This window comes from Solea senegalensis, linkage group LG17, assembly GCF_019176455.1.
Source record: "Solea senegalensis isolate Sse05_10M linkage group LG17, IFAPA_SoseM_1, whole genome shotgun sequence".
NCBI lineage: Eukaryota > Metazoa > Chordata > Actinopteri > Pleuronectiformes > Soleidae > Solea > Solea senegalensis.
In genome coordinates this window covers 19,837,973-19,858,150 of record NC_058037.1, presented here as the reverse complement: position 1 = coordinate 19,858,150, position 20,178 = coordinate 19,837,973, and the positions used below count along the sequence as shown (strand labels likewise).

The 20,178-nt window shown below is 39.5% G+C and overlaps 5 protein-coding genes across 6 annotated transcripts; all 5 read left to right on the top strand.

The window, feature by feature from the left end:
* Positions 1-3,541: 3,541 nt before the first annotated feature.
* LOC122784228 (zinc finger protein OZF-like) lies at positions 3,542-6,648 on the top strand. Its single transcript, XM_044049387.1, has 3 exons — positions 3,542-3,974; positions 4,842-5,087; positions 5,575-6,648. The coding sequence occupies exons 1-3, from the start codon at positions 3,761-3,763 to the stop codon at positions 6,420-6,422; spliced, it is 1,308 nt and encodes a 435-aa protein (XP_043905322.1). The 5' UTR covers positions 3,542-3,760; the 3' UTR covers positions 6,423-6,648.
* Positions 5,580-19,969, top strand: LOC122784231 (oocyte zinc finger protein XlCOF6.1-like). Of its 2 annotated transcripts, none has more exons than XM_044049390.1 (3): positions 5,580-5,646; positions 16,999-17,187; positions 18,077-19,969. In XM_044049390.1, exons 2-3 carry the CDS (start codon positions 17,067-17,069, stop codon positions 19,213-19,215), a joined length of 1,260 nt encoding a protein of 419 aa, XP_043905325.1. In that variant the 5' UTR covers positions 5,580-5,646; positions 16,999-17,066; the 3' UTR covers positions 19,216-19,969. The 2 variants fall into 2 exon arrangements, with proteins under 2 accessions (XP_043905325.1, XP_043905324.1); XM_044049389.1 differs by lacking the exon at positions 5,580-5,646 and adding an exon at positions 11,267-11,303 and having other exon boundaries at positions 17,092-17,187.
* Positions 8,760-11,271, top strand: LOC122784531 (reticulocyte-binding protein 2 homolog a-like). Its single transcript, XM_044049834.1, has 4 exons — positions 8,760-9,160; positions 10,483-10,866; positions 11,112-11,192; positions 11,264-11,271. The coding sequence occupies exons 1-4, from the start codon at positions 9,097-9,099 to the stop codon at positions 11,269-11,271; spliced, it is 537 nt and encodes a 178-aa protein (XP_043905769.1). The 5' UTR covers positions 8,760-9,096.
* LOC122784238 (gastrula zinc finger protein XlCGF42.1-like) lies at positions 11,279-12,364 on the top strand. Its single transcript, XM_044049398.1, has one exon. It carries the CDS (start codon positions 11,279-11,281, stop codon positions 12,188-12,190), a length of 912 nt encoding a protein of 303 aa, XP_043905333.1. The 3' UTR covers positions 12,191-12,364.
* LOC122784476 (golgin subfamily A member 6-like protein 7) lies at positions 14,570-17,041 on the top strand. Its single transcript, XM_044049773.1, has 4 exons — positions 14,570-14,837; positions 16,278-16,667; positions 16,900-16,974; positions 17,022-17,041. The coding sequence occupies exons 1-4, from the start codon at positions 14,774-14,776 to the stop codon at positions 17,039-17,041; spliced, it is 549 nt and encodes a 182-aa protein (XP_043905708.1). The 5' UTR covers positions 14,570-14,773.
* Positions 19,970-20,178: the final 209 nt, after the last annotated feature.

Sequence of the window (20,178 nt, the reverse complement as noted above, 5' to 3'; positions counted from 1 at the left end):
TGAGGAAAAAAATTGAATTCTGAGATTAAAGTCAGAATTATGAGAGAGATCCAGAATTCTGAGAAAGATCCAGAATTCTGAGATTAAAGTCATTCAGAATTATGAGAGAGATCCAGAATTATGAGAATTATCTAGAATTCTATTACTTAAGTAAAAAGTCTTGAGGTTTATGGCATTAATTTAAGTATCAATAGTCATCCTTGTACTTTTACTCAAGTATCATTTTAAAGGAATTTTATACAAGAGAGCTAATGGAAAAGGGGCATGGTCCTCCTGTGCAGTGGATTAAATATTTACACCGTGACATTTGGTGCCGTTCTCTTTCTCAGATTAAAGTCAGAATTATGAGAAAGATCCAGAATTTAAAAGTTGAAATTAAAGTCAGATTCAAGTCAAAATTCTGAGATTAAAGTTCAAGTCAAAATAATTCATGATGTTTTCTTTTTTTACCTTCTTACCTGTGACCCTGATACTCTTCCGTACGTACAGCACTTTGTTCCACTGTGGTAGTTTTTATTTTCAGAATCAGAATCTGGTTAGTTGCCTTGTATATTTGCGTCGTTGTGCCAGTGTTTTTATTTTGGAGGAGTCTCTGCCCTGTTTGTTTTGTCTCTGTGTGGTGGTTGTCATGGTTACGCCATCTGTCACAGGGAATGTTAAGTGACGCTCCCTGCTGAGCTGCTCTGGACATTTTTGGCGTGGTGATAACAGACGTGCTGACATCAGACAGTCTTCAGGCTGAGCATGAGGAAATGAATATACATAAAAGAATTTAAATGTAGCTGCTCATGTTTCACCTTCTGCAAATATGGCACGGCCTCTACACTTTCACCAGATATTTCACTCAAATCACCAAAAGAAACTAGATATATTTTACACAGAATTTAAACAGAATCTCCCAAAAGACAAAAAAGAGCTGTGGGAGTTCATTAATGGTTTTAACTCCATAATTCACTAAAAATAGTGAAACAACCAAAGGAAACATTTGACATGAGGGAGTCTGCAGCTGCTTTGTGAGAAATACATTTTAGTTTAAAGACAGAATTATGAGATCCTACTTTATTTTATATCTCAGAATTACTACTTTCTGACTTTAATCTCAGAATTCTGACTTTAATCTCAGAACTCCTACTTTCTGACTTTAATCTCAGAATTTGAGAGAAAAAAGTCAGAATTCTGAATTCCAAATTTTAATCTCAGGATTCTGACTTTAATCTCAGGATTCTGACTTTAATCTCAGAATTCTTACTTTCTTACTGACAGAATTCCTGCTGTTTTATTTATTTTTACTTTAATATATGTTTTACATAATAATAATAAACAAAAATCCTCCGTATAATCACTTTCATATGATAATGAATAAAGTGATCACATGGAACCAGAACCAGACACTGACCACCAGCTCCTCTCTCCTGGAGTTGAGAGTCAAGATCAGACAGGAAACAAATATGTTGACTCTGACCATCGCAGGAAACACGGCACAAAAAGGAAAGTCATTTGAAAAAGTCACTGAGTCTCAAACAGGTCAAAACCTTTGCAAGAGAGTCAGTTAGATGTTAGAGAGACCATTTTTCTGCACAGCGTGGGCCCAAAGGTTGTAAGGAAAAAGTTTCACCACACCGAGGAGAAACCGAACTCCTGCTGCGACTCCTGTGGGAGGAGAACCACCTAAAGAGCAGCCTTTGGAAATTCACACGAAAATCAAAAGTCTTACTTTTGTGACATGTGTAAAAAATTGCACATGGAAACTCTCGTCTCCACAGCAGCTGTGTTAACCCCACATCACATTTGACGAGACATTTAAGACCTCGCAGGTGAGAGTCACGCGGCGATTAAAAACACCACAAACCATGTGACGCTTTAGGAAAAAGCACACCACAGCCACAGGTTCTCAATCTGTGGTAACCAATCTTGTATAAAGTACCTTTAAAATGATACTAGTACAAGTATGTTACCAGAAAATGACTTTGGTAGAAGTTGAAGTCACTTTTTTAAAGTAAAAGTCTTAAAATCTATCTTTTAGTGTACTTATGTATCAAAAATCATTTTCTGATATAAAATGTTAAAAGCTACGGAGCCCGTCTGGTGACATGGGTGGAAAAAGAAAAATTGGATGAGATGATTATTAGGTGGCCACGAATTAATAACGCACGGCCACGAGATGATTCAAGTTCCAGATTGATGGGGTGGTAGGATATCATTATAATTAATCCCTAGATTAAAATAAAACTAAATCAGATCAAACTTTGCAGCTGAAGCGACTGATGCCAGAAAGTCAACAGTCTCACTGATGAAATGACTATTTCTCGTGGCCATGCGTTATTAATTGGCGGCCACCTAATAATCATCTCGTTCCCACGCATTTAAGCAAGTTGTGGCCACAGTGACATGCTTTGGTCAAAATACCATAAGGATGAAGCACCATAGCAGTTCAATAACCCCGCTAAACCCGCCCCTTTCAGAACTCTCGGTTTTGTGCCTGGTCCCTTTATATGCAAATGAGACACAGGCAAACACACACCCACTTCTTCCAGGGGGTTTCTGATTTGTCCTCTTTACAGCGCTCACTCGCTCAGCTCCTGTTCCATTCCTCTCCCCCTCCCTCCAGTAGTTCTCTGACAATATCAACATGGCATTGTGCGCGGAAAACAGCGAGAGTGCCGTCACAGGAAGAGACATCCGACACAAGGATCGAGCTGAACACTGCCAAACTGTAAATCAGTTAAAAACACTTAGGGACAGCACCGCTGATCGCCACCGCTGATCACCAGCGGCGGGCTGCATAAACTGCCGCTGTATGTGACTGTATCAGACTGAGTCTGTGCTCCGGTCATGGAGGACGTACTGAACAATCAATACGTCTCCTGACTAAATACAGTGACCGCTGGCCGCAGTCTGATGTGAAGTGGTGCGAACACACGAACACACGTTTGCTGACTCTATCCGGCACATTAGCTTCATATATAAAATCCTATGTAAAACACTGTGCTCCACTGTGCAGCCACCAACAGCACACTTGTCCCTCCGCGTTGACATAATACCGCTCTTCCTCCCTCGCCTGCACTCTCGCAGGGACAAGGTGGAGCTAAGGTGGAGCTAAGGTGGAGCTCTCCAAGTAAACTTACTGGTAACATTCGCGGTGAAATGCGCATGCTGCCGTCATAAGCGCAGGGAATTCAACATTGAGTGTTTTATCGCCTATACTTACACTAAGGGGGACCACGAAAACATGACTGAGTATTCTTTTTCCACACTTTGGTGACTGGTAGGGCCTCCAGAGTCCCAAATATAAGTATTAAAAAGATTAAAAAGTTGATTTAGCATAATATGTCCCCTTTAAGTAAAAAGCCAGAATTCTGAGATCAAAAGACAAAATTCTGAGATTAAAGACAGAATTCTGAGGGAAAAAAAGTCACATTTTGAGATTAAAGCCTAAATGTTTTAGAAAAATGCAGACCTCTTCTGTATCCAAGCAACACTTCTCATGGATTTATAATTCAGCAGTGGGTGGCGATAGTGCTCTAAAATGGCGGCAATTCACCCTCGAACGAAAACTAGAAGAAAGGAATTGACTAATCGTAGTTGAGAATGACGATTTCAAAACATAACCGCCACGTACAAGAACGTGATTCAACATTTGGAGGCGCTCGAGCGGGAAGCGGGATGCCGTCAAAGAGCCGAAGAAGTAAACGGCGGAAGTGTTAGCAGCGTTAGCCTCTTGCTAACTGTGGGCGGAAGGTTCTAGAGAAGACCGTTCGTGATGTCGAAGGTAAATATTTCGCCCCTCGTCAGCGAAGCAGCGATGTCCTCGCTTCAGTTTCTGAGTGAGTTAATCTGCGAGCGACTGTCTGCTGCTGCCGAAGAAATATTCCGCGCGTTCGAAAGAACCGTCGTGGAGTACGAGGACGAGGTGGATCGTCAGCGAAAACTGCTGGAAATCGCCTGGAAACCTCAACTCAAGTTACAGCGGATAGGTGTGTACAACCACAATTACCTTAATTATAAACACTTACAAGTGAACGGGACTCATATTGGACTTATTTCACAGTATTTTCGTCATTTCAATAACATTAAAGCAGGGCCGGACCAAGCCTTTATGTGGCCCTAATCTATTTGATTTTGGACTCCACTATTATTAACACAAATGTAACACTATAAATCGAATTATTACAGTTGTTATTTATAGGGATGCTCGATACAGCTTTTTCATGTCCGATATTGCAACTTAGAGTATCTGCTGATACTTATATCAATCCGATACCTTCTTTTCTCCTCTGTTAAGTTGTTAATAATACATACAATTTGTATAGATGTACTTTGCTTAATATGGACATCACACGTTTGAGCTCCAGATGTCAGTTGTTAAACTAACTGTGTCGGTGTTTTCCAAACATTTCGAAATGAACTCGCACACTTCTTTGTACTTAAGTGGGACAGCCGTATCAGAAATGAAATTGGCAACTGATAACGAGACTCTAAATGTTCAACCAAACGTCGAAAACCCACATTTTCGACCATGGAAAGTGGCTGGTCAACTAACAAAATAAATTCAGTGACCTTCTCTGTTATCACCTTTGCTTTGTTGCTGTCTGGGGGGAGTTTCTCGCGCTTCGGTATTGTTTCCTGTTGCGGGCTCACTTTTCTTCTTCGCACTTAAGTTGGTGGTGTTGTAATGTCCAGTGATGCTGTCACCCCTTGAGACACTGGCAAGTTGCAATCGGCTGTATTACTTTGTCCTTCCTTGCGCGGAAAGTAATTCCACACAGCTGACATCTAAGATGGGAACATTTCACAACATGTTTGCTATTAACCCAGCTCTAACTTACCCCCTGTGCCTCTAGAGCTTTGGCAGCAGCATGTTCAGGAGGAGGAGGTTCTCGCTGACCAGGAGAGGGACTCCAGTCTGGACCAAGAGGAACCAGAATCCCTACAGACTAAAGAGGAGGAAATGTGCACCAGTCAAGAGCAGGAGGCTGATCCCATAGGTTTGACTCCTGAAAATGGTCATGTGGAACCAGAACCAGACGGTGACCTCCAGCTCCTCTCTCCTGTAGCTGAGAGTCAAGACCAGACAAGAAGCAAGATGGGTATGTAAAACCAGAGTATGGATACTGAATCGATTTTCTTAAAAATTATCAATTTAATGTAGCAGCAGATGTGAGTTAAGGCTATTCATTTCCTCCTCTTCAACACTGTGTCATGATGTCATTTAGTGTTTTCATAAAATTTAAGTAATAATGTTTTTTATACAGATAATGTATCATCTGATGAGTTCTGGATTTAACAACGCAATCGGGCGGCATCTTACGTGCGATTCTGAAGTCTGAATCGGCCTTTTAACTCTATTCTGTGAATATCAAAAACCCTGAAACACAGTGACTGTTGAATTTAGTACTAAATTGTTGTTTTGTAGGTGTTTTAAAGACAATTTTTATCTTTTTCTTTGTTGATGTGACGTTATGCGAGTCCAGAATTTGAGTTCTGAAAATCGCATTTCGTGGCTGAACTTTAGCCATAGTTTTAGTTTTATTGTCCCACATGTAAACTATTCCTTGTATCTCTTTGTGTCTGCAGAGCTTCCACAGCAGCATGAGAAGGAGGTTCTCACTGACCAGGAGAGGAACTCCAGTCTGGACCAAGAGGAACCAGAGTCTCTACAGATTAAAAAGGACCAGGAGGAAATGTGCACCAGTCAGAAGCAGGAGCCGCTTTTACAGAAGCAGGAGGCTGATGCCTTTATGTTGACTCCTGATAATGAGAAGAGTGATCACATGGAACCGGAACCAGAACCAGTCTCTCACAGACGCAAACTTAAGGACTCAAAACCACAAAAGAGACGAGACAAAAAGAAGAGTCTCGAAAACAAAAAAACAAAAACAAAGACTAAGACTAAAACTCGTATATACAAGAAGTCTTTAAAATGCGACATTTGTGGAATTTTATTTTCAACACGTTATCAGGTAATGGTACATATGAGAGTTCACACAGGAGAGAGGCCATATTCCTGCAAAATATGTGACAAAGGTTTTAAAAGACCCTATCACTTGTCACTGCACATGAGAACCCACACAGGTGAGAAGCCGTATGCCTGCAAAACCTGCGGGAAAACATTTGGCCAAATCCCGGGGATGAAAGCTCACATGAGAAGTCACACGGGCGAGAGGCCACATTTTTGTGAAACGTGCGGGAAGCGCTTCTCTCAGCTTGTGCACTTGAGTAATCACATGAGAACTCACACCGGCGAGAGGCCGTTCTCTTGCTACAAGTGTGAGAAAACGTTCAGTCAAACTTCTACAATGAAAACGCACATGAGAATTCACAAGGATGAAGAGAGGTTTTCTTGCAAGACGTGCGGGGAACATTTTGAGCAGCGCCGTGAATTCAAGATTCACATGAAAACTCACACAGATGAAAATCCATAAGGGGCAGGAAATGTTTGGTATTTTAAGAATCGGGTCATAATTTGTTGTGTTTTTCGCTAAACCGCTTGACCAAATTTGATCATATAAATGTATTATTGCATTTTCCACGGAGAAGGTCCATACCATTAATGATGAAAAGCCATGAGTCCTTTTCATCATTGACATTCATCATCGTCAAATTGACACAGTATAATAAGCGGCTCATTAAACGACATATATACATCTATCCCATAGAGTTTCTCCTGATATTTCTCACATTTTTAATCCAAACGGTGTCAAAGTTGGCACTGCACACACTGGTGCCCTCAGCAAGTAAGTGTTTCCAGCATCAGAAATATTCACATCAGCTATAATCTCCATCATGATATCTAAGATGGGAACATTTCACAACCTGACACAGGATGTCTACAGTACCAGATAGTGTCTACAGTGATGTTTAGTAAAACAGTCTCACAGTGTCTCTCAGTGTTGTCCACATTAGGCAGGCTAATGAAGTAACCATGGTGCAAACTATGGAAGAGACAGGGGGGTCTCAGCCTTCTTTAATGAGACATGAGCTCCCCTGGAAACATGATTTGTGAGATTTTGGGGGCATCTCTAAAATATCAGCTGCGGTGTAGTTCGCACACTGGAAGTAACATCAAATTGGGATGTCGATGTTTTGGAAGAACGTGTATGATATCGACAGAGTGTCAGACAGCTGCTTCAGGCTCAGCAGAAGGAGACACAGAAACTCAGGGTTTGTTGAAGAAAACCTGCCAGCAAGCAGGTTAGGTTCATGGAGTATGTTGCCAGGGTAACTGACTCAAAATTAAGCTGAACTGGCTTTGTGAAACTGAAAAACCAGAGTTTCCGTCATCTCAGGGTTAACTAACTCTTTTCACTTAACCTCAGAGCAAAGACATGGCTTATTTCCACCGGCTCTACAAGCCTCGGCACGACACAGTTTAGGTTGCATCTCCACTACAAACAAAGTACATCCTCAACTCTACACATCCAGTATTACAAGCCTGTACGTCTACTTGCCTTAAGTCACCACATATCCCCACACAACATCACATCTGAATCAAATCAATCGAAAAATATTTTGCCAATATCTTAGAGACGTCCCCAAAATCTCACAACTCATGTTTCCAGGTGAGCTCATGTCTTATTAAGGGGGGCTGAGACTCCCCGGCTCCCCCATAGTTCACACCAACACTGTGACTGAGTGCACATTAGGACTGTCAGATTGTTTTACCATGTGTTACTGTTGGCTAAGCATCACTGTAGACACTACCTGGGACTGTAGACATCATGTGTCAGGTTGTGAAATGTTCCTATCATAGATCACATCATGATGAAGATTATAGCTGATGTGAATATTTCTGATGCAGCTGGAAACACTTTAACTTCCATGTAGTTTAGAAATGACTTCTTGAGTCTCGCTGCAGACGAAATCTTAATGTTAGACACCGTTTCAGTGACTGCGTTTATATTTACATGTCGAAATATAGTCACGAACCAGCGTTGAGCAAAATGTTTTAAGGTAAAATGGAGTAAAAAAAGTGAGTCAGTTTGAACATTGACACTTCAGTTGGACCCATATAATAATTATAGGTCCATAAGTAAACTTTGCTTTATCAGTTTGGTCCATATTCTCATCCTCAGTCTGTGTCTCATCAGGTTACAGCTGAATAAATAAAAAATCAAATGTAACGTAATGGTAGGACTGCAGCATTTCAGCATCCATTAATGAAATTAAAGTTTGTTAAAGGATGAATGAGTGGATTACTGTGTAAAATGTAATAGTGTTCACTCTTCACTCCACTGTTTTTGAAGATAAATGTCATGGTCATTGGCATGTGTAAATATTTCTGCTCAACTGGATTAAAATGGAGGCTGTACTCTTTGAATCGTAGTATCAGATGGCTTTTTTCTTTCCAACACACATGCTTAACTCAGAGTGAACATACTCACAGTTGATTGAACTAATGCTGATCAGCTGTTCTGAAACTGTAAAGTCAGAGTTTGTTGAAATACATTAAATAATTATAAAATAACTGAAGTAACACCACTTCCTTTCAACATGTCTTTTAAAATAAGAGCCACTGACGCCGGCGTTCTAAGAATTTTGCTCACACTTTTTGTCATAAGGCTTAATAATAAAAATGATTCACAGCTGTGATTCTAGTAAAAATAAAATACACGTTTTTAAGCTATTTTTGTGTTTGTATTCATTCCACAGTTAACGAGCGGAAACAGGAAGTTGTGTCACTGGGCATTTGCGCAACTTTCAGAACTGTTTGGTAATTACAAAAACAGGCTAACCGTCGTTATTCTCATAAATCGTGAAATATGAGATTATATTTAATGGTAGTAGTTAATTTTATTGAATTATATGCTGTTTCTTATGCCATTTCAAACCGGTGTAATACATTAGCTGTAAACAGGAAGTAGCGTCACTTGGAACTTGCGCAGAACAAATTGGGGAACAAAGCCCTAGCTAGCAGCGTTAGCTCCGTGTGAACAGTGAAAGCGCGAAGACGGTGGTTTGTTCGTGTGTCGCAGGTCAGTTGTTGACGAAGCAGCGATGTCTTCACTTCCATATTTGAGAGATTGAATCCACAGACGACTAACTGCTGAAGACATATTCACACACGTAGAAAGAATCGTCACCGAGTACGAGAAAGAGATGAATCGTCAGCACAAACTGTTGGAGGTCGCTTGGAAACCTAAAGTCAAGTTACAGCGGATCGGTGTGTACAAGCACAATGATCATGGTTGTGTCTCGTTATGTTCCTCTCTCTTTGTCACCATCTGTGTTTTGTGTCGTTTAAACTTCGTTTTGTTGAGAAGTTTAACTTTTCACTGTTTTTTCAAAATAAACTCCCAATTTTTACAGGAAACCAGAATCGACTCTATTCGGCCACACAGTAAATGTGTAAAACTGAAGAAATCATGTTGTTTTGTAAGGTACGGAGCCCCGGACATGACATGGTAATTATATAAAATAAATGTGCCCACCAAATAGTTTTAATGTGCGCACGAAATACTAATAAACAGTAATAGTATCATTCCTGGACACCTGGGTAAGGAAATCGAGCCGTGTGGTGTTGTTATTGTCATACCTGCGCAATAAAGAAACCTTCCTCTCAACATTCTGTTTAAATGCCTCTCGGTAAAAGTGGTTCCTTGCAATGACAGGCTTTCCAGAATGTCTTTGTGGCTCATTCCCAGCCTAAAAGAAAACTCTATCTATTACCAAACTGTCCAGGAACTATGATAGTATTAATTAGTATTTCATGCGCACATTATATGTACTTCGCCGCCACGAAATAAGTAGCACACGTTATACTTATTTCATGGCCACGAAATATTATTTTGTGCTCACGTTACAGCTATTTCGTTGGTTTTTTTACCACGTCATGTCCGGGGCTCCATAGTTAGGAGTAGAACATAATAAGTTATAAAATATTAGTTATTTACAAGAGAACAAGAAGGAACTGTACTTACCTGACCCATTCATTTGAGTCAGGATGGATATTGGTGCTGGGTATCAATCAAAATTGTTTGATACCGTTGCGGAACGATACCAGTTTTATAATCAATTATAATCAGTTCTACAAAAGAAAATTACATATTACAGTGAAAATCTTGAGTTTTTATTTTTCAGCTTTGGCATTTTTACACTCGCAGTTTTTTTTCCCACAAAAAAAAGCAAACTAAAAACAAACAAATTAAATTATTCATGCTCTCTTTAAGGACAGGTTCAGGGTCAGAGGCTCCCGTGAGGACAAGATTAACATAACAGTGATCCATTTAACCAGCTGTTGCACTAGATTTGAACAAGCTAAGCTTTAACAGTTACTGTCTGTCTTTAGTTAGACTCATTTCCCCACAGGGACAATAAAGTTGAACCTTGACCTTGGGACTGTAAAACAAGGCATATGTCGATACGGGTACTATCGAAGCATTTCGGTCGGTACCATAAAAGAAGTGAAGTTCGGTACCCAGCCCTAGCGGTCTTCACTTTTTACTTTTCTTATTAATGTCCTAAATTATTCCTTTGTGTCTCCAGAGCTTCCACCGAAAGATGTTCTTAAGGAGGAGGAGGTTCTCACTGAGCAGCAGCTCTGTAACCAGGAGAGGAACTCCAGTCTGTACAAGGAGGAACCAGAGTCTCTACAGATTAAAGAGGAAGAGGAGGAAATCTGCACCAGTCAGGAGCAGGAGCAGCTTGAACTGAAGCAGGAGACCTTTATGTTGACTCCTAATAATGAAGAAAGTGATCACATGAAACCAGACACTGACCACCAGCTCCTCTCTGCTGTAGCTGAGAGTCAAGAACAGACAGGAAACAAACATGTAGAAATTACCATTGTTGAGTCCAAAGAAGAGAAGGCTCGTCAGCGCAGACTGATGAAGATCCTTTGGAAACCTGTAGTAAAGTTACAGCGGATAGGTCTGTGAAATCTCAGTGTTCTTAATAAATATGTGACTCATATTGGACTCCAGATAAGAACAGTCTGAGCTTGATTTTTAAACCTGACATTTATACTTGTTCAAAACTGGATTTAACAAACTGACTCCAGGAAGTTTTGAAACACTTTAGTTTCAGAAAAATGAATGTGATGTCCTGTAGGAAAATTTACTTTATTTTAATCATTAAGCTGTTTTGACAGTCATAACCTGTTCTTGTGTCTCCAGAGGTTCCACAGCAGAATGTTAAAAAGGAGAAGGAGGAGGGTCTCACTGAGCAGCAGCTCTGTAACCAGGAGAGGAACTCCAGTCTGGACCAAGAGGAACACAAGTCTCTACAGATTAAAGAGGAAGAGCAGGAGCGGTTTGAACTGAAGCAGGAGGCTGATACCTTTATGTTGACTCCCGATAATGAAGAAAGTGATCACATGGAACCAGAACCAGACACTGACCACCAGCTCCTCTCTGCTGTAGCTGATCAGAGAGTCCACATGAGAAATGTTACAGGTGAGAAACCCTATGTTTGCCACATTTGTAAGAAATGTTTTACCCAGAAAGGTAACTTGATGAACCACGTGAGAACTCACACAGGTGAGAAACCCTATATTTGCCACATTTGTAAGAAATGTTTTACCCAGAAAGGTAACTTGATGAACCACATGAAAACTCACACAGGTGAGAAACCCTATGTTTGCCACATTTGTAAGAAATGTTTTACACAGAAATGTAACTTGATGAACCACTTGAGAACTCACAACGGTGATAAGCCATATTCTTGTGAAACATGTGGAAACTGTTTTGGGCGAAGTTCAGAATTGAAAGAGCATAATAGAACTCACACAGGTGAGAAACCCTATGTTTGCCACATTTGTAAGAAATGTTTTACACAGCACTCTACCTTGACAAACCACATAAGAACTCACACAGGTGAGAAACCCCATGTTTGCCACATTTGTAAGAAATGTTTTACACTGAAATGTAACTTAATAGACCACATGAGGACTCACACAGGTGAGAAGCCATATGTTTGCCACATTTGTAAGAAATGTTTTGCACTGAAATCTACCTTGACAAACCATGTGACAACTCACACAAGTGAGAGGCCGTTTTCTTGTGAAACATGTGGCAAGTGTTTTGGGAAAAGTTCAGGCTTGGAAAAGCACAAAATAAATCACACCGGTGAGAAGCCACATGTGTGCCACATTTGTAAGAAATGTTTTGGACTCAAATCTACCTTGACGAACCACATGAGAACTCACTCAAGGGAGAGGCCATTTTCCTGTGTTTTCTATATAGTTCAGATTTGACAGACCATGTGAGAACTCATGGGAAATGCCATATTCTGCAGAAAGTGTTTTGGATGAAGTTCAGATTTGACAAAGCACAAAATAATTCACACAGGTGAGAAGAAACCATATACCACTGACTTGTAGAGCTGAAACGATTAATCGATTACTAAAGTAATTGACAACTATTTTGATAATCGATAATGGGTTTGAAGTTTTTTCATGATTAAAACAAGATTTCTGATTGTTAAAGCTTCTTAAATGTGAATATTTTCTTCAACTCTTCACTCCGGATAACAAAGAAATCATTAATAGTGAATCTGATATTTCGATTAATGGAGAAAATAATCGACAGATTAATCGATGATGAATATAATCATTAGTTGCAGCTCTACTGACGTGGATGGTTTCAGAATGTTATGAGCCTCATTTATTTGAAAGTTCACCATAGGTTCGACTCACTTTCAAGCTGCTAATTTGAAACGTAAACTCGGATCAAAGTAGACGTTGAGTGCATTGCTGTCACTTGTATAAACTTCATGGAAGCCGTTTTTCATTATCTCAGCCATGACAGTGAGTTTAAACTTATTCTTGAATCAATTGTTTTAGTTTACTTGTGTTTATCGATCATCAGCAGTGTCTTTAGAGTTGACTCATTTAGTCCTTTTTTATTTGATCCTTCTTATATGATGATGGTCCTGATCATTGAAGCTGTATTTGTTTCAACACATTTATTGTCGTCTTCAAAGTCCTGGAAATTAAAGTTTGTATTTTTTTGTAAATAAATTGTCACAAGTATTGTGTGCCATTGTTATACACCACCTGTTGAATTAATTCATGGATTATTGTTGTCATTCTGTAATTTTTCATTCTTGTAAGAACTGCTTTGTGTGTAAAAAATAGTTTGATCCACGTAGAAGGTCCGTACTATTACTATTTACGTTTTTGTATCTTGGCCATTGAAGTGTTTAATTGTATTAATTCACATCTTTAATAGCAGAACTTAATGCCAGGCTTTCAAAATAAGAGCTGCTGAAACAATCTCACAGTCGTTATACTAATGAATTATATTATACGTCTTTATACTCTTCGACGTATTAGATGATTATATAAAATAATTGACACATTTTTGTGGTTGTAGTCAGTTCAACTCCCCGCACAAGACAATCCAGACCAGGACTCCATATGTCCTACCGAGCGCTACCAGAACAGGGACGTCCCTGTCTGTCTTAAAGAAGCTCTTGAAAACCCAGCTCTTCCAATCCAAAACCATCTTCTGTCCTCGCACTTACCTGTAACCCCCTCCCCTGTACAATCTCCTCTGCACTTGGATCCAATTCTGCACTCTCACTTTGTCAGTCCACTAGTCCTATCTCCTATCTGCTAGATATTTTTCCAAGACTTCTTCTTTGTAGTTTATTCCTCTTTTGTAAGTCACCTCTGTTAAAAGCGTCTGCTAAATGCTTAAATGTTAAATCTTAAGGGTGTGGGTTCAATTCCTGGCTCTGCTCGTCTATGTGTCCTTGAGCAAGACACTTAACCTCATGTTGCAGCGTATGACTGGATGAGTGTTTGAGAACTGTAGTGTAAAGCAGCTCATCAAGACTAGAAAAGATCTAGGTAAATACAGACCATAATACTAACTCTTCCGATTTTATTTGGTAGTAACGAGTATCAAAGACAGTTAGAGGAAATGTAGTGTTGTAAAAGAGACATGTAATCTTTTTTTCGTGTGTGTTTGTGCGTTGTCCTGAGGTTCTCGTGGATGATGAAGGAGAAATCTGGAGTTACAGACTTCTGGGTCTATTTTATGAATAAGAAGTTCATGCTCAGCTCAGCTCTGAGTTATGTTTGTAAATCATATTCCAGGTTAGAGACATTTAGGGGAAATGATTTGTTTTGTCTGCGTTTGTCTCTCAGCCTGCAACACATCACACATCAGTACCATCTCTATTCCCTCCTCCACGATTACATTAAATAATTATAAAATAACTGAAGTAACACACTTCCTTTCAACATGTCTTTTAAAATAAGAGCCACTGACGTCGGCGTTCTATGAATTTTGCTCAAACTTTTTGTCATAAGGCTTTACAGTAAAAATGATTCACAGCCGTGATTCTAGTAAAATAAAATACACTTTTTTCAGCTATTTTTGTGTATGTATTCATTCCACAGTTAACGAGCGGAAACAGGAAGTTGTGTCACTTTCAGAACTGTTTGGTAATAAAAAAAACAAGCTCAACGTCGTTATTCTCATAAATCGTGAAATATGAGATCATATTTTCATGGTAGTAGTTAATTTTATTGAATTATATGCTGTTTTTTTATGCCATTTCAACCCGGCGTAATACATTAGCTGTAAACAGGAAGTAGCGTCACTTAGAACATGCGCAGAACAAAGCTCTAGCTAGCAGGGTTAGCTCCGTGTGGACAGTGAAAGCGTGAAGACGGTGGTTTGTTCGTGTGTCGCAGGTCAAATATTCCAGTTGTTGACGAAGCAGCGATGTCGTCACTTCCATATTTGAGAGATTGAATCCACGGACGACTAACTGCTGCTGCTGAAGACATATTCACACACGAATCGACGTCGAGTACGAGAAAGAGATGAATTGTAAGCACAAACTGTTGGAGGTCGTTTGGAAACCCAAAGTCAAGTTACAGCGGATCGGTGTGTACAAGCACAATGATTATGGTTGTGTCTAGTTATGTTTCTCTCCCTTTGTCACCATCTGTGTTTTGTGTCGTTTAAAAACTTAGTTTTGATCCGGCGAGTTTTCAAAATAAACTTTCGCTTTTTACAGGAAACCAGAATCGGATCTATTGGCCACACAGTAAATGTATAAAACTGAAGAAGTCATGTTGTTTTGTAAGGAGTAAAACGTAATAAATTATAAAATATTAGTTATTTAGAAGAAAAAAAGAAGGAACTGTACTGAACCTGACCCAGTCATTTGAGTCAGGATTAAAATAATGGTGCTGGGTATCAATCGAAAATTTTTGATATCGATATCTTCACTCTGATACTGGTTCCTGAATGATACTTTTTTTCGATACCAGTTTTATAATATCAGTTCTAAAAAAGAAGAAAATTACACATTACAGTGAAAATCTTGAGTTTTTATTTTTCACCTTTAGCATTTTTACACTCGAGGCAGTTTTTTTCCCACAAACAAACAACAAATTAAATTCTTCATCCACTCTTAAAGGACAGGGTCAGAGGCTCCTGTTAGGACAAGATTAACATAACAGTGATCCATTTAACCAGCTGATGCACTAGATTTGAACAAGCTAAGCTTTACCAGTTACTCTCTATCTTTAGTTAGTGTTTGATGTAGTTAGCTTTAGAGCCATAAAATTAAGCTACGTACTAATATCTTAAGTTAGCATTACATGGATCCCAGTCTAAGCATGTATTACTTTGCATGTCTTTTTGACAAATACTGCATTGCACACTTTTGGCATCGATTTTGTTGAAATGGAGCCACACTTTCGACCTTGTGGCGTTTTTAACCCCTTCATCACGACACATGACACACGCCAGTATAGTTAACAACACAGATACACGTGAGCCCGGTCTGTGGGTAGAACCATGTTCATTATTTTTCCTGCGTGCCACAACCACGTGTAACATTATAGCCAATCACAGGCAGCATCATCAGATGTTGATCATGTGATTTACTCCGAAACTAACCAAAACTTTAGCACTTAGTGCTAAGAATTTTAGCACTTAACAAGTTCTAGTACGATAGGGGAATATACAATATAATATTGACACTCGCACTTTATCCCTATACTGTAGATTTCTATGCAATACAGCAAAGTGCGATTTAACTTACAGTCTATCATGCTCCATGTTGTTGATGTTAAAATGTTGGTTTGTTGTACATTATGAAAGCAATGATGCACTGTGCCCAAGACAAATTTCCCCTCAGGGACAAAAAAGTTGAACCATGACCATGGGACCGTAAAAAAGGCATATGTCGATACGGGTACTATCGAAGCATTTCGGTCAGTACCATAAAAGAACTGTAGTTCAGTACCCAGCCCTAGCTGTCTTCACTTTTTACATTTCTTATTAATGTCCTAAATTATTACTTTGTGTCTCCAGAGTTTCCACCAAAAGATGTTCTTAAGGAGGAGGAGGAGGAGGTTCTCACTGAGCAGCAGCTCTGTAACCAGGAGAGGAACTCCAGTCTGGACCAAGAGGAACCAGAGTCTCTACAGATGAAAGAGGAAAAGGAGGAAATCTGCACCAGTCAGGAGCAGCTTGAACTGAAGCAGGAGGCTGATACCTCTATGTTGACTCATAATAATGAAGAAAGTAATCACATGAAACCAGACACTGACCACCAGCTCCTCTCTGCTGTAGCTGAGAGTCAAGAACAGACGGGAAACAAACATGTAGAAATTACCATTGTTGAGTCCAAAGAAGAGAAGGATCGTCAGCGCAGACTGATGAAGATCCTTTGGAAACCTCTAGTAAAGTTACAGCGGATAGGTCTGTGAAGTCTCAGTGTTCTTAACAAATATGTGACTCATATTGGACTCCAGATAAGAACAGTCTGAGCTTGATTTTTAAACCTGACATCTATACTGGATTTAACAAACTGACTCCTGGGATTTTTGAAACACTTTAGTTTCTGAAAAATCTGAAATGTCCTGTAGGAAAATTTACTTTATTTTAATCATTAAGCTGTTTTGACAGTCATAACCTGTTCTTGTGTCTCCAGAGGTTCCACAGCAGAATGTTAAAAGGGAGAAGGAGGAGGGTCTCACTGAGCAGCAGCTCTGTAACCAGGAGAGGAACTCCAGTCTGGACCAAGAGGAACCAGAGTCTCTACAGATTAAAAAGGAAGAGGAGGAGTGGATTGAACTGAAGCAGGAGACCTTTACCTTTATGTTGACTCCTGATAATGAAAAAAGTGATCACATGGAACCAGAACCAGACACTGACCACCAGCTCTTCTCTGCTGTAGCTGAGAGTCAAGAACAGACAGTCCACATGAGAAATATTACAGGTGAAAAAACCCATGTGTGCAGTTTTGAGTTTAAAGCTATTTGATGAAACACGTGAGAACTCACACAGGTGAGAAGCCTTATTCTGCTTTGTTCAAATTTGACAATCCACAAAAGAACTCACTCAGACAAGAAGCCCCATGTTTGCCCCATTTGTAAGAAATGTTTTGCATGTAGAGGTACTTTGGCGAACCACGTGAGAATTCATACAGATGAGAAGCCTTATTCTTGTGAAACATGCAGAATGTCCTTTTATTCAATTTCATGTTTGTTCAAGCACACACAAACTCTCACGGACCCCTTCATCACGACACATGACACACGCCAGTGTAGTTAACAACAGATACACATGAGCCCGGTCTGTGGGTGGAACCATGTTCATTATTTTTCCTGCGCGCCACAACCATGTGTAACATTACAGCCAATCACAGGCAGCATCATCAGATGTTGATCATGTGATTAACTCTGAAACTAACCAAAACTTCAGCACTATATTCACAAGTTCTAGTACGATAGGGGAATATACAATACAATATAATATTAACACTAGCACTTAATCCCTATACTGTAGATATCTATGCAATACAGCAAAGTGCAATTTAACTTACAGTCTATCATGCTCCATGTTGTTGATGTTAAAATGTTGGTTTGTTTGTTTGTTGTACGTTATGAAAGCAATGATGCACTGTGCCCAAGACAAATTTCCCCACAGGGACAATAAAGTTGAACCTTGACCTTTGGACCGTAAAACAAGGCATATGTCGATACGGGTACTATCAAAGCATTTTGGTTGGTACCATTAAAAAAACTGAAGTTCGGTACCTAGCCCTAGCTGTCTTCACTTTTTTACATTTCTTATTAATGTTCTAAATTATCACTTTGTGTCTCCAGAGCTTCCACCGAAAGATGTTCTCACTGAGCAGCAGCTCTGTAACCAGGAGAGGAACTCCAGTCTGGACCAAGAGGAACCAGAGTCTCTACAGATGAAAGAGGAAAAGGAGGAAATCTGCACCAGTCAGGAGCAGTTTGAACTGAAGCAGGAGGCTGATACCTTTATGTTGACTCCTGATAATGAAGAAAGTCATCACATGGAACCAGACACTGACCACCAGCTCCTCTCTGCTGTAGCTGAGAGTCAAGGTCAGACAGTCCACATGAGAAATATTACAGGTGAAAAAACCCATGTGTGCAATATTTGTAAGAAATGTTTTGAGTGTAAAAGCGGTTTGATGAACCACATGAGAACTCACACAGGTGAGAAACCCTACATTTGCCACATTTGTAAGAAATGTTTTACCCAGAAAGGTAACTTGATGAACCACATGAGAACTCACACAGGTGAGAAACCCTATGTTTGCCATATTTGTAAGAAATGTTTTACACAGAAAGCTTCCTTAAAGAACCACTTGAGAACTCACAACGGTGATAAGCCATATTCTTGTGAAATATGTGGAAACCGTTTTGGGCGAAGTTCAGAATTGAAAGAGCATAATAGAACTCACACAGGTGAGAAACCCTATGTTTGCCACATTTGTAAGAAATGTTTTACACAGCACTCTACCTTGACAAACCACATAAGAACTCACACAGGTGAGAAACCCCATGTTTGCCACATTTGTAAGAAATGTTTTACACTGAAATGTAACTTAATAGACCACATGAGAACTCACACAGGTGAGAAGCCATATGTTTGCCACATTTGTAAGAAATGTTTCTCACAGAAATCTACCTTGACAAACCACGTGACAACTCACACAAGTGAGAGGCTATTTTCTTGTGAAATATGTGGTAAGTGTTTCGGGAAAAGTTCAGGCTTGAAAAATCACAAAATAAATCACACCGGTGAGAAGCCATATGAGTGCCACATTTGTAAGAAATGTTTTGCACTCAAATCTACCTTGACGAACCACATGAGAACTCACACAAGGGAGAGGCCTCTTTCTTGCGAAACATGTGGTAAGTGTTTTCTACATAGTTCAGATTTGACGGACCATGTGAGAACTCATGGGAAATGCCTTATTCTTGTGTAACATGCAGAAAGTGTTTTGGATGAAGTTCAGATTTGAGAAAGCACAAAATAATTCACACAGGTGAGAAGTCCCATGTTTGCCACATTTTAAGGAATGTTTTCCATTTAAAAGTTACTTGATGAACCACATGAGAACTCACATAGGTGAGACGAAACCATATACCACTGACTTGTAGAGCTGAAACGATTAATCGATTATTAAAGTAATTGACAACTATTTTGATAATTTGATAATAATTTTCTTCAACTCTTCACTCCGGATAACAAAGAAATCCTTAAAACTGAATCTGATATTTTACAGACCAATCGATTAATGGAGATAATAATCGACAGATTAATCAATGATGAATATAATCGTTAGTTGCAGCTCTACTGACGTGGATGGTCTCAGAATGTTATGAGCCTCATTTATTTGAAAGTTCACCATAGGTTCGACTCACTTTCAAGCTGCAAATTTGAAACGTGAACTCAGATCAAAGTAGACGTTGAGTGCGTTGCAGTCACTTGTATAAACTTCATCGAAGCCGTTTTTCATTATCTCGGCCATGACAGTGAGTTTAAACTTATTCTTGAATCAATTGTTTTAGTTTACTTGTGTTTATCGATCATCAGCAGTGTCTTTAGAGTTGACTCATTTAGTCCTTTTTTATTTGATCCTTCTTATATGATGATGGTCCTGATCATTGAAGCTGTATTTGTTTAAACACATTTATTGTCGTCTTTAAAGTCCTGGAAATAAAAGGTTTGAGTTTGTATTTTTTTGTAAATAAATTGTCACAAGTATTGTGTGCCTTTGTTAGACACTTAACCTCATGTTGCAGCGTATGAATGGATGAACGTTTGAAAACTGTAGTGTAAAGCAGCTCATCAAGCCACTGACCAAGGCAAACAGGTCAGTGGATGATGCAGCCTGAATCACCTCGACTCCCCAGGGTATGCTCGGATCCTGTTTGTGGACTTCAGC